The 14,587-nt window shown below is 42.2% G+C and overlaps 1 protein-coding gene across 1 annotated transcript in view; it reads right to left on the minus strand.

Annotated features, from left to right (window-relative positions):
- Positions 1-14,587, minus strand: part of DOCK5 (dedicator of cytokinesis 5) — a gene marked incomplete at both ends in the record, with an annotated part of 78,616 nt that overhangs the window by 52,098 nt on the left and 11,931 nt on the right. The window contains 3 exons of the mRNA XM_084302411.1: positions 515-570; positions 1,576-1,616; positions 6,461-6,544. Coding sequence (XP_084158537.1) covers positions 515-570; positions 1,576-1,616; positions 6,461-6,544 — 181 coding nt within the window. The remainder of the gene's footprint in view (positions 1-514; positions 571-1,575; positions 1,617-6,460; positions 6,545-14,587) is intronic.

A 14,587-nucleotide genomic window follows, 5' to 3' on the forward strand; every position in this document is an offset into this window, starting at 1 on the left:
CTCAACTACAGTTATTTAATGAAAAAAATAAAGTACTTTCTAAAGTCTCTTTCTATTGCAAGTCTTTCTATTTTCCCCTCACACCATAATGATCACAGAATCCACTGCAAGAATCAAATGAGGAATCATTTCCTAAAATGTTTTCCAAGGCAGGAAGGAATCCACACTCCTGCTGGCTACTTGGCTGTGACCAGCAATGTGTTATGATTCACAGGATTCCCCAGAGGATCTCAACGTAACTTGACCGACCTGCCTTGCTACTAACTTGTCTAGCAGACCTTTCTTATTTTTACAAGTACTATTTCTCTTACATCTATGCCTACAACTGTTTTGGGATGTACAAAGGAGAAGTTATGCAGCTCCAGAAGTCCAGCACAGGTGTTATCTCGTGCTGTACACACAGACCAGAAGCACTCACTACAATAATCACAAAGTTTTTTGTTTGTCTTTAAATGAAACGGATTCCATCATTGGTTTTGCTACCAACGAAACATCTCAAGAAGATCAAACCTACCCCCGGTCCTTCACGGTTGCCTCTTTTAAATGGATATATGTTTCTGGGAAAATGCCCTAAAATAAATAAACAGAATGAGTAAATAAATAAATCACACTAGAGCATATGACATGACAAAAATGCATTCAACAAAAAGCAGGAGAAGGAGGGTAAGAGCATGACCAGCAGCACAGTGGCTGTGACTGACGTTACTGTTTACCCACAACAGAAGTGTGTTTGGTCAGCCAGTCAGTGTATCTCAGAAAAACAAAGTAAGGAGAGTCAGGTTGCATGTTTGAACACTATATTTGATGTTACTACATCTCAGAACTGAAATTCTTGCTTCACTGTAATGACACTCACCTTCCTATACAAAACAGTGTAAAATCTTGCAAACTATCAGTCATACACCCTTGCTACAAAACATTTCTGGAGTCATTTGTTAAGATGCTGTGGACCCACGGTTCTCTAGAAAAGCTCACAACACATAGCATTTGTAGGAATTCGCCAGTCCCAACTATGTATTATTTAGGAGCAACAACCCTTCTAGGAATGCTACAATCTTTTTCTATTTTCATCCCCCTTTAGGCCTGAAAAATAGAGCTCGTGAAGGATGTTACCACATGAGAGGTGGCAGGATTCCTATGGGAAACCAGATTTCCATGGAGTTTTCAGACTGGTTTCACAAACCTCAGAAGGCCTGGCTGAGATCCACGCATGCATAATTTTTGGAATATTTTCCAAGTCAAATCAAAGCCCTAACCTCACCACTATATATAACTAATGTTGGATGCATACAGGTCCAAGGCCCTAATAATAAGGCAATAAACTAGTGTATGCAGATATACAACAGGCAATTCCCCTAGTTCAAATGGCATTACGCGTGCCTACATTGGAGAAGTACCTCATTAATGGTTCTGCAATGTTTAGCTCAAGGGCATTTATTTCTATCACTAAGGAAAAGGACATATTGATCTGCATAGGATTAAGACAAGAGATACAGCGGGAGCATAGCCAAATTCCAGCACTGCATGGGGTCTGGCAAGGTGTGAAATAAAAATTAGTGAGAAGTGAGGTCATACCTTCTTAGATTTATTTCGGAGTGTGTATCCTCGGTACCAGCCTGTCAAAGAGAAACAGAAGGTTTTTTTTCCTCTCTACATGAAATTAAGTACACATTGTCATTCCCACCACAATCCTACAGCATAAATCTGTTGATCTCGTTCATTTGGGTTACACTGATAGGGCTGAATACCAAAATCAGGCTGTCCCATGGTACTTGGTAAGAGTGACAATCCTTGTTCCATAAAGCTCACAAATCATCTGCACAGCACAAGAATAACTGCTCAGATCATCTGACAGATAAGCACAGAGGCAAATACAGGCATGCACACACAACTACTGGCCCAAGATCATATAGTGTGTATATGGCAAAGAGAAGTACATTCAAGAATGCCAAGTCCTACTCCACTTCACCCCTTTTAAAGTCTTCTATGAAGTTCGTTTTCACCCAAATCATCACAAAGATTGTGCTTGAGCTTCACATTATTTAGGTTCTTTAGACTGAGTCATAGAAAAAGAAAGCCTTCCTTCAAAGGAAAACTGAAAGAGAATGTTCTGTTAGATAAAGGAAAAAGAAATCTGCTTGCCCTGGTACAGACATCGCTAGATCTCGTCAAGATAATATCAAGAAGCAAAGTATAAAATGCAAAGCCTGCACTGTGACCCCCCAGACTCAGAAGCACATGCCTCTTTCAGAGTACATGACTCTTCAGCACCTGCGGTTAAACCAGTATTGTGACTTCAAAGTCTGTGAAATGTGTGTGAAAGAACGGCTGTATTTCCTTCTCCTGCCCTCCAGCAAGCCCTGCTTAATGAGTAGACAGAAGAGAAGCATTGCTGTGAGAAAGTCGCTTGGCTCTTCTTCCGCTGTCTCCAAGCTGTAGGAGGCAAAGGGCTTTTTCCTCTCCACCCTCACTTTCGTCATTTGTCTCGGCTGTGTCAGAGCCATGTGTGACCAAGGACTCTTGCCTCTGGGTGCCTGTTCCTTGCCCTCTCCAACAGTCTCCAATCACCTTCAGTCCTCTTGAAGTTAATGTTCTGGAAATAACAACACTAAACATTTCAGAAGGATCTGTTCCATTTTAAATGCTGACGTGCGGCCAGGAAGGTGCCTTGTGCTGCCCTGGGGTAGGATGCAGACCTGCACCAATTCAGCCCCTACAAACACTCTTCCAAAGGTCTCTGCAACCACAGGTCTTGGTCAGCCACACTCCCAGAGCACCACTTTTTGACTCCTCTCCCGAAGGTCCTTGCATGAAAACAATGACCCTACTTCTCTGCAAACATGCAGGAAATATCATGGTCCACAGTGCATGGATGGTGTTCAGAGCTATCAAGCAGACAACATTACTGATGCAAGATGATTATGCTCTGACTGGCAGAGGGAGCATCAAGAAGGCAAAGGGACTGAAGACAATAATCAGGCAGAAAACAGAGGAAGGAAGGGCTTTATTTATTTATTTTTAATAACAACATTTCTATATTTCAGCCACGAAGGTTCCATGAAGAGCCATGGATCTGAGAGCTCTCACCCACAAATTACAATTTAGGAGGGTGTTGATTTTTGTTTTTTAAAAACACACATTTAGCCCCCTTCTCTAGCAATGATGCGATGATGAGTCAATCATAATCCCCAATATTCCAGCAGTAAATCAGGAGGGAAGAAGAAATTCCCTTCCTTCCACGGGATGAAGGTTATACATTGATCATGTACCAATGGGTAACGTACTGAATTAGGGATGAGAAGAATTAGATTCTATTTTTAGCTATGTGGTAATTAATTGAATGGTATAGTACGAGTTGTTTAGGGTGTGACACGAAGCTGACAGAATTTAACACAAATCTTTGCCCAGTGATTTCAATTCCACTTGACACAGTTCCTCAGCCCTCTTATATCAACGCTTCCCCATCTGAAATGGCCTCCTGCCATTAACCATATTCCTGTAAAATATTTTACGATCACTGCATAAGAAGCATGTTGTGTATAATTCTGCAAAAACTCTTTCAGCAAACACTTCATGCATTTTTGTCAGAATTCTGCTCCAACTTTCAGTAATCTTCTCCTTCATTTTAAAAAGAACGGAAGCATTTGGCACTGGCCAACTGGCTGATTTCTTCTTTAAAGAAAAACACCTGCCTATAACTTCAGAGGAACGACTGACTATTTAAGAGTTTCTCTCAACTATTTTCTCTAAGCAGAGATGTGCTAAAAGGAGAAAAACTTCCCAGTTGAAGATTGCATTGCAAATTTCAGCTACTACAACAGTCTCTTAAGGTGAAGTCTCACTGAAAAAGCAAGGATAGCAGACTAACTCTTGCAACAAAACACCATAAAGACTTTTTGTTGTTGTTTTAAAAGGAACACAGGTCCTTAATTTTACCTTTCATTAAATCTTTTTATGCAACATGTAGAAAAACACAAAAAACAAATGGAAAAAAACACAACAGGAAATATGAATAAAAGCATTCAAATTAAAGTAGTTTAAACAACTACAAGTTACACCCAGTGATGCAGTTACAGAGACTGCCCCAGCTCACGTGCTTAACCACAAGGTCTTTGATCCTTTCCCATGGTACTGTCCCATCTCTCAGGGCCACAACATACACCACTGCACTGTACTGAAATAAGGCAAGGGATGGCCTCATTTACTTGCAGCAGTCAGAGGAATTATAAAGACTCAAACTAGGAACAAATTCAGTGCAAACTTATTTGCATCGGGAGAAGAACCTGGTCTGAATCCCAGAGTGTGGGCACGCATTCCTTCTATCCACAATGTGGCCATTTCCCACAGCTTGCAAAAAATAATAACACATATTGCAGATTAGAGATGATTCCCCTGAACAGAAACGTATCCTCCCCAGCTCACCACTCAAGGACAGGTCCCCAGAGAGAGAACGTAAAGCCTGCACTGAAGAACTCTTCAAAATTCTGAAGGCAGCAAATTTCCTTTAGCTCTTGGATTTTGCAGCACATGCCCAATTTTGCCAATATTTGGCAAACAACTGGATAAGTGGCATTTATCTTATCATCGAGTAGAAAAAGTCATTCTGTACAAAGACCTCATGCCCTTCAGCAATCAGACAGCCAACCAGAGAAAGAAGGGAAAAATTAGCTTGCTTTGCAGTTTACAAATATGAAGAGTATCAAGACCAAGACACCTAGGTACAAGTATTTTTGTTTTAAAGGAAGGTAAGTCTAAGAAAATTGATATCCTCCACAACGTCATACGTAATAAATATACTGTGCTGTTTCAAAGCCCACTTGAAGCCCAAGTAAGACATTGCAAGAATCAGAGTTTTAAGGTTAATTATATTAATGGCAAACAAGACTAGACCCACAGCAGTTACCATCTCAGAGACATCTACATCTCTTCCTTTGGATTCACAAATGTCTGGCTCAAATTTTTGGCTTGTATTTCCAGGAAAACGTCTTAGCTGTGCTGTGGTAATTCCTAGGTCTTCAGTCACAAGCTAGGATGCACACCAGCAGCTCAGCGTATGAAAACAAGCAAAATGCATTAGCTTTCCCAAACAACTGACAAATCAGTCCTCTCAGGCTGAAGTTCCAAAGTGAGACATTTCAGGTAATAAAAGGAATGCCACTGGGGATTCATTTTGTGTTCTTGGCTGTCACTCTGTTACAAACAGCTGACTGCTACCAATGAGTAGGACTGAACAAAAAACTTGCTGTAAAAAAACATAAAACACTCCAACATTTTGGAATTTATGCAATGCATGCTCTTCATAAAGACAGTTTTTATCACTGACAAAAGCAGCTCATTAATTAGTTGTATTACACACTAATCCCCCCCTCCAAAAAAAAAAAAAAAACACCAAACAACACAACACTCCCTGCTATCACACACATCAGTGTGAAAACACACATCAGCAACATAATCTGCTTTGACATGTAGGAACCGGCTGGCTGTTTCCAGCGTCAAGGCCAAAGAGGAATGGAAAGAGAACAATTGGCTAAGAACAAACTGCTAAACAAGCAGCGTGCCGTTCCCAGCAGAGATACTGAAGAGGCTGTACACCGAGTCTCTTTCAAACTGATGCTGCTTCTGAAAATGATTGCATTTATATTTTGGAAAGAGCATTTAGGCTTTGGAAGAGTGTAGACACAACCTTCCAACTGAACTAGGGATAGATAGGTGCAATCTTTAAAATAATTACACGGCTGTGCTCCATTCCCGATATTGAAATCCTCATTAAACAGTCTAGTTTAATAAGTAGGTAGGAAACACGAGCACGTATCGTTTTCATCTTGAGTAAAGAAGTAATTTTGATATTTTACATTAAGGTACGTGTTACGAAAATCTTTACTGGAAAGTATTAGGAGAGACAGCCTAAAAAGCACATAGAAGCTCCATCACTGGTATCTTTTAAAAGCATATATTGCCAGTTCTTGATATTACTGCTTAAATCAGCATTACTTTTAAACAATTAGACCTGCCCCCTACTTTTCTTTCAACCACAGCCTCCGTTGTCTCAGATCAAAGAACTAATTCAGGCTAAAAGCTTTTCTTTTGTTTTTTCCCTCCCATCTGGATCAGTTCATTACTTGGCCTGGCACGAGGTTAATGTGTGGTGTAAAAACAAGAATGAAAAGCCAGAAGTAAAAGTGCTTCTTTCTATAGCAGTGCTGCTTCGAGTTGTCAGTAAAATCTTACCTTGACAAACCTTTGCTAGGAACAGCATAGAAGTGACTGCTGCTTCACATATTTTTATACTCTTTAAAAAAAATCAGGTGCATGCAGCAAGCACGACATAGTAAACTTTAGTCATGGAAAACTTATCAGAAATTGAAAATCTAAATATGAAGCTTACACTTAAAATATCTTGCTTTGTTTTATTTACTTTCAAACACTACTGCAAAGTTCTTGGAAGTGATCTGCAACCTACCTTCATACATCTCCAAAATGTGAACCGTATCACCAACTTGCAAGGAGAGCTCCACATCTTGGACAGCATCGTAATTGTAGATTGCTAGGAAAGAGGGAGAGGGAAAGAGAGAGAGTTAAACAATCAGAAAAGCTGTGAGCTAATCAGATTTTGAAATCTAGTAACACATCACCTGCCAGAGGCAGAATATGATTTTGGAAAAATATGATAAAGTTACTTTTTCAGAGTGTCATTTGCAAGATAGCTTAGTATGGAGCATATCTATTTCCAGATTCCACCATCAGTTCCTGCAAGGATGACACATTATTCTCAGCAGCCAAAGTTATTCTTTCACCTCTATGAACACAGATCCATGACACCAGATGAAGAAGCTGCAACTTCACATTTTACTGACAGCCTGCCCGGCAAAGGTCACTACTACCCCAGGCAGAGAATCAATTAGATAATTGCCTTTTTTATTAGTGCTTCATGAGGCTAACTACACCATAGCATTCACAAGAACACACAAAACAGTATCAGTCGTCTGCCATAAGAAAAATGCCACTATTCTGTACCAAGTGCCTCGGACTGTTTGCTACTGAAGGCTCTTCCCAGCCACCAACCAAACTTAGCACGAAAACTTGAGATTCTCCGCAAATTTAATCCCTAAAGCTAATCTGAACGCTTATCGGATTTCCAGTTGGAATAGGATTAAGTCCAGAAGCCCACACTTGTAAACTGCCTGGTCTCTGCAACTTTCCTGGAGTGCAGAGCCCTCCTCAGAGCTGCCTGGCAAGATGAGAAAGCTCCCTTTGAATTTGCTTTCAAAACAATTCAAGTAAAAAGCTGCCTCAAGCAGCCAGGAAAATGCTTTGCTATGGTTCAATGAATTGATAAATCAAAGTCAGAATAGAGCAATCCTTTACCGAAATGAGATGATCTTAGTTAGTTGGTTAGCACTGGTGTAAGTAGGGATGAGAAAATCCACATCTTAAATATAGCAGTGTGACCTTCTCATATAGAAATATCGTATTTACATCTCTAAAAAGCATTTTCCCAAGAAAATGTATTAGTGAAGCAAGCACAATGTTTATAAGGCAAATAAATCAGGCACGCTTTTTCAGAGGGCTTTGGGAAAATTCCTCAGCCTTCAGCGGGTTTGTATTTGAAGAACACTCTGAAAATTAAATATAAAAACTCCAGCTCCTGTGTCAGGAAATTCGCATCAAATGCCTATCGTTTCCGCAAGATGAGGTATATCGCCTCCTGGCAAGGATCCAGGGCAAACAAATGACTGTGGCTTACCACGCCGGAAATTATCTCAAATATACTAACTTTCTTTAAAATATCGTAACTATAAATAATCCAGCAGAGGCTGGCAGGCTGTGTCAGTTCACTGCAATATCTGCAGGAACCCCTGATCGCTAACAGGCACTTATTTTTTTTAAGCTGCAGGGGCAGTGCATGTCCGCCGTGGCCCTAATTCATGCCTGCTGTGACTTCCAGTGCCTGCAGAGACCCTCATGGGGCGTGTGTGTAATTATTGCACTGTTTTTAAGGGGATTGCAGGGATGGTACCAGGCTTATATGGCGCTGCTTCAGCATCTTATATATACCCTTCAATATCCAACCATAATGTATTAAGCCAAGATACTCAAAACTGACTGGTGAGCTGGACAGTCAGCTCAGACACTGTGAACGCCCCTAGAGGGAAAAAATTCCATTGATATTTTTGCAGAAAAACTTGTATAATGTTTATGGGAAGACAAACATGACCGCAGAAATCAGAGCGTTGTGCTGAGGAGCGCCGCTTATTGCCAGGCACCGGGAGCATTCATCTGGGAGAAGAACCAGTTAATGTTGGATTTGAGTTGGTTAAAAAGAAACCATTCTGCTGGATGCAGCAAATAATTCCGCCAGGATCTGTGGAGGTCAGCAGAAAAGTGCAGCGCCCGGCCCAAAGGAAAGTAAACTCCCCACGGCCGTGCCTCCTGCGGCAGTAAACCTGCCAAATCCTGAAGTTAAGCGGGGACACTGCAAGCCCCTGCTTGGATAGGGCAGCCCCAAATCTCCCCCAAGTGGAGCAGGAAGGGGTTTGGATCAATAAAACCATCCAGGCTTCCTTCTGAGTGCCGGCACGGGGACACAGCACACAAGGTGTCGCTCCCTGGGTGAAGCCAGGCACCGAGCAGCGTGCAGACGGACACCACTAATCCCATCGCGCTGCCAGACTTAAGAGATTTAAACAGCAGCATCTTAGCCTGTTCCCAGCTTGGCTGATGACATTGTGTCTTCTGAAGTTTCCTCCCGTGGTTGCAGGCTCCCTGCTTTATTTGCTGCCTTCAAATGATTGTTTCAGGGCTGGGCTTGACGCGAGGAACGGCTGCCTTGTGGGAATGCACTTGTGCTTATCCCTGTAGGGTTTCCTACACATTATTTCTAGCTGCCTGGGGTTTCTTTGGGACAAACAGACATTCTATAAGCACAAGCCTGTATTTTTCCATAAAATTGCTGCTTTAGCTTCAGACAAAAGCAGTTTGAGCAGCACCAAGCACCCAACAGAAAGGTGGGCGGGCATCAGACGAGCCTTTCTTTGGAGAGCACAGGCAGCTCATTCAAAAGCCAAGAGCACAACAGCCCCGAGAAGAGGGAGCACTGAATGCAGCTCCCTTCCCCTCCAAAAGCACAACAGCCCCAAGAGAAACAACTATCTATACAACTCCCTTTTCTCCCTCCCTGCTTTATAGGGAAGATTTCTCATCCCCAAATGTAGCACTTACAAGCTGAAGGAACACGCTTCTGCCACCGTACATCAAAGGCAGGCGAGATTTGTTAATATCTTGCTTTGCTAGACTGAATGAAGCAAGAACAGAGGGCCACTGTATATAAAGTCTCCTACCCAACGGTTATGTGCAAGGTTATAAAAGACAAATTGCTGGCATATTTTCCCTGGGAGCTCTGCTGTTTGCAACCGATGCTTCCTGCTGCTCCAAGTCAGCCCCGTCTGAAACTGTCCGTCCGCAGTTATTTGAACTGTTTAGCCTCTTTTTCATCATGTGTATTTAATCTGACCTCCTTCCAACTTAAAAGGAAAAGGAAGCCACACATAACAAACACGGCCACGGCACGAAAAAATAAAAATCCTTCCTACGAAAACCTGACAATGCTGCAAGGAGGGAAGAAGGAAAAAAAAAAAAAAAAAGAAAAAGACTTTTGTCACAGAATTTGTAGGAATATGTGAAGTTAAGTCTTTTCCCTTCAAGTTAAACTTCCATTGAGATTTTGTCCTTTGAAATTCACTTCAGAACAGCCTTTCTGCTCCTTTTGTTGCCCTGAATGAAAAGCAGCACTGAAGTCTAACAGATTTATTCTGAACAAAGAGGCAGAGAAGAAAACCCCGATCCTTAAGAGATACTGGGTTTGTTTTAATGAACTTATTCTTCAAGTATAACTACAGGCGATGTGTTGTATCATTTGACTTGCATGAAGGAGGCTCCCCAGTTTGTTTAGCAGCAAGTAGGTTTAGGAAATATTTTCCTCAGCTGTGCATTCAGCCTGAGCACTTCACCGGCAGGGAAGGTCAGCAAAGTAAATGCTGGAGGTGGTTTGAAGAGGGCAACAGATAACTTTATGGCCGATGACAGCAGCCAGAGTTACGTAGGTGAAGATAAGAAGCAATTCTCATGCTCCAGGGCAGAAGGCGACTCCTCAAACAGATCTGGAGGAACTCCCCAGGCATTGCACAACTGGGTGAGCAAGGGGGATGTCAGGGGGTGCACGGCTCGGTCTGAAGCATCACCCAACAGTCAGCACCATGAGCAATGTGTGGCAAAGGACACCTCCGGGGCAGCCTGGGCTTTCCAGGGCGCTGAGCAATAGCTAGTGGTGAGCTGGAGGCTTCTGAGAAGGCAGAGTTGGAGGCAGGCTGGCACAGGGCAGGGTTCTGATGGGAAGAGCAGCTTTCGTTGTCAATCTCCAGCTGGACGAAGGGACAAGATTAATCACAGCACATTCCTGATTCACCAGAGGTCTGTCAGCAATAAAGTGAGCCTGACCTGGCTTTTAGTGAAACCAGTGGGTTATTTTGGCAAATATTTCAACAAAAGCAGTGTCAGGCTTACTCCTTCAGTTCGTATGGGCACCATTAATTTGGGAAGAAGGTGACGGTGCCATCAGCTTCAGTGCCACTTGTATCAGCTCTTCAGAGTGCAGCTGAACACATCCCTGGAGAAGTGACCTCCTGCACTAATGCAGCACCTTTCACATAACAGCACTGACACACGACAGAAAGGTAGTGATTGTTCTCTCTTACATGCAGGGAAATAGGAGGCAGAACTGAACGGCACATAGACTTCACCAGCAGCACACTCAGATGAAAACTAAATATTAATTCCTTGAGCCATTTTAGCCATAACAGCATAATTCATTTTCAAGACAGCTTGAAAAGGGAAGCTTAGCTAAAACATCTGAAACTAAAATGAATGAGGCAGAAACTGTCACCTACCATTTTGTGTTTAATTCAAAGCAGAGTAACTTGCTTAAACATATTTGAAAAGTGGATTACTGGCCTGGAAAACACAGCCACTTCCAGATCCGCTATTTCTTACTGGGCTCAAAATAACCACCCCTCCACCCATCCCAGAGACCCGATAACAGCTTCCAAATGCCACGTCCCACTTCTCTGAAGTCTGCCCTCGCCACTATCTGATAGGAAAGGGCTGCGCCTTGCTTCCTCCGAACAAAGAATCACATTCAGTGCTGCAGCAACGACCAGACTTCGTCTCATTACATCTTTCAAGCGAGGAGTCAAAAACTTCTGTACGGAACCAGAAGTATGTGCCTTCATGCTGCAACAGCCCTGTGTTAAGAAATGGCATTTAGGCTGGACAGGCCCATTCGGAGAAGCCTGGTATGCTGTCTGCTGCCAAGACGTAACCAAAAAAACAGTGGCTTTATTTAAAAAACAAGGAACTGCCCAAGGAATTAATTCTTAATGGGAACAAAGGCTTTTTGATGTTTGAGCAAAAAACTGTCTTGTACGACCCAGGAATTTGTGTCTGAAAATTTGAAAATAGCATAATTAAGATTTGTGTGGCAGATATCTTCAGAAAAGCAAGTCATGGTTCAACACTGGGAAACATACATGCTGTTAGGCAAAAAATGACCCCTTCTGAAATGGCTGAGGCCGACATTCGGCCTCGATTCTGCAAACTTCGAAGCGAATGCTCAGTATTTTGAATGTAAAGCAGAATAGTGGCATTATTTGGATAAGAAGGCTTAATTAACAGCCATTATTAAGCTTCAGAGTCAATCATTTGATGAGCTAGAGGTAGACCTTGATCATCTTACTGATTCAGGCAGACTTCTTGCACAGGAGTACATTTGGAAGGATTCTTACTTATCCTTAAAATCATTCATAGTTATCTTAAAAAATGAGCATTAAAAATGAACTGAGAAACTAGATAATCTGCCTATACATGAAAATATAGTATGGCCTTTCTAATTTGAATTCCAAAATTGTCACTTTTGGTTAATTCCTTCCATGTACCATGAGAAGAGCAGGAGGATTCACGCTGTCCTCAACATGCTTCTAACACCCAGAGTCCAGCCTAAGACTATGCCAATAACCAAATCCAAACAGGGATGGGAGCTGCTCACCTGTCAAGTGTGATTCCAGAAACCCAGCTGATAAAAAGCACGCTAAGATGTTTCTGACTTCTTCTGAATAACAGAGTATTATCCTGGAGATGGGACAGGCTAATAATCTAAGGTTTTACAGTCTGCCCTGCACAAATGCTCTGATTGCCAGATTTGGGATTGGGCAAGATTTCCTCCTCAGTCACGCTACCACCAACATTTGGATATTCCCATCCTTCTCCATCACAGCCTGTGGATCATATGCTAGGATCAATGGTTTAATCTCTCAAAGCCTGGATTGCTTTAGAGAAACCCAACTTAACGACCTCACCCATGGGAAAAGGGACGGCTTCACAAGCATTACATAAATGTTCCAACTAGATGATCTAATGGTCTCTGATGGCTTTGCACTCTACCAACAAAAACCACAGTTGGTTCCACAACAATGCTCTGCATCAAGCAGCAGTCCCAATGACAAATTAGCCCCTGTGCTTTAATTAGAGATTCTTAGTAGATTCGGATCGGGCAAGCTGAGATGATTCAGAACTATTGAAGCAAAAGACATACTGGTTATAAAGGAAAAAGAAATAATCTCCATCTTTTCATGCCTACAGAATTCCCATTAGTCATCTTCCCTTCAATTATTTATTGCAAAGCGTTTACACCACAGTGGCAGCTGCCTGAAAATAAAGGAGATTCTGTTCCCACGGTACATCTATCCTGCAATAAAGGATAAAGATATATGTCCTAACCATAATGCTAATATTGGTATCAGTAATATCATCTCAGCATAAACTGCTCTGCCTCTTCCTAAGCATGCTTGGGGTAGAATTAGCCAGACTGCAGCTGCTTCAGTGATCTGAGCCACACAGATACCCCAGTTACGCTGACAAGACTGTACAGTAAGTTTTCCTGATGAGCAGTGACTTTTCTGGGCTTACTTTTGTATCAGTGGCTAGCAGAGGAAGGCCATGGAGCGTTTTGGTTATAGCACTATGACATACTAAACCAGTGTCTGTATGGGCAGATACAACACTTGCACAAGCCTTGAAATCTCACCCACTTAGTCCCACATTTTGCCCAGACAAAAGAAATTTAAAGTCTTAGCCTCTCTCGCTGCCTTCTCCTCAAACGAGGCCATGGAAACCAACAGCAAAGAAAACCTACAGTAGGAAACCCACCAGAAACCAAGTCTAGCCAAACACACTTGGGCATTCACACAGACGTGTATCTGCTGTTTTTACATGCATAGTAATTTTCTAAACTATCTTCCTGAAAATAAGTACCAGAATAATGCACAGCAGAGTCACAGTACATAGTAGGAAGTAGCATTCATATAGGTAATACACACACAATTGTTAGCTGTGTAATTTTCTTCACCAGGCTCTCTACTTCCTTTTGTTATTTTCACTCTAAAGAGCCCTTAGGGGTTTTAAGCTCAGATAAAGAATTAATCTACATTAGCTGTCTCAGCTTATGTCTGGAGTAAGAGGGAATGCTGTGAGCCAATGGAGGAATAAATCAGAACCAGTGTGGGAGCCAACTCCTACACTACAGACAATGTATCCCAGTGCTTGATTTATCAAAATGAATTTCCTTCTACTAGCCCTACAATTCTAGCCTCCTTGGAACATCACGAAATATCCCCTTTTGCAGATACACAGAGAAAGAAAATAGCCTGGCCTCTCTCTTCTTGAAGATTTACACTTTTATGAACTTTTTTTCAGGCTGCCTTGATCCATCTTCTTTCTACAATCATTTAAGGATATCTGCAAGCTTACCTAGACCATACTTAAGAGGAAAGCCCTTGGCTTTGTTCGTGTTGCTCTACCAGCCTCCATCTATCTCCTGCAGTCAATAGTGCTGCCCACCTAACAGTGTGCAAACATACAAGATGAAAGATAAAATCACAAGTGTTAATGTCAGTGTAAGACACTTTTAAGGCCATGGTCTATTCCAGGTCTGGTTGATTTAAACCAAACAACGTGCAATAGCATGTCGGTGTTCAAGGGGAATGAACACGTGCAGGAGCAGCCAATCTGGCACTCACGTGCTACAAGCAGCTCCTAAGTCCATAAAGATGACAACGCACTGCTTGTTGGGTCTGGAAGGTGTGCCTTGACTTCACAGTTCACAGTCCAGCTGCCAGAAGATCTTGCTGCTTAATCGAGCCAACCTTCCTTTAGTTGATAAAGGGGAAAAGCCACCAGTGACACTAAGCTGTCATTCGGAGTGGTACTCAATTCTGAGCAGCATGAAGCTGGCTCAGGGAGGAAAGGTGCCGCAACAGCTGCCGATGTTGTTATTAATACTGCAATCTGCGAGGTCTCAGATCCTGGTGCTATCAAAGCTGCATCCTTCACCAGCTCTAACTTCACAAAACACATCAGTCTGGTGTGTTAATTATTTCATTCAGTCACCACGACATACATTTAACTGTTTGTGACACAGCGACCTTCCCAATACACACGATACAACACAAGACTGCTCCTTTTCATCTACTGGCGAGGC

The sequence above is a fragment of the Netta rufina genome (genome assembly GCF_964035555.1).
Source record: "Netta rufina genome assembly, chromosome: 27".
Taxonomy (NCBI): Eukaryota; Metazoa; Chordata; class Aves; order Anseriformes; family Anatidae; genus Netta; species Netta rufina.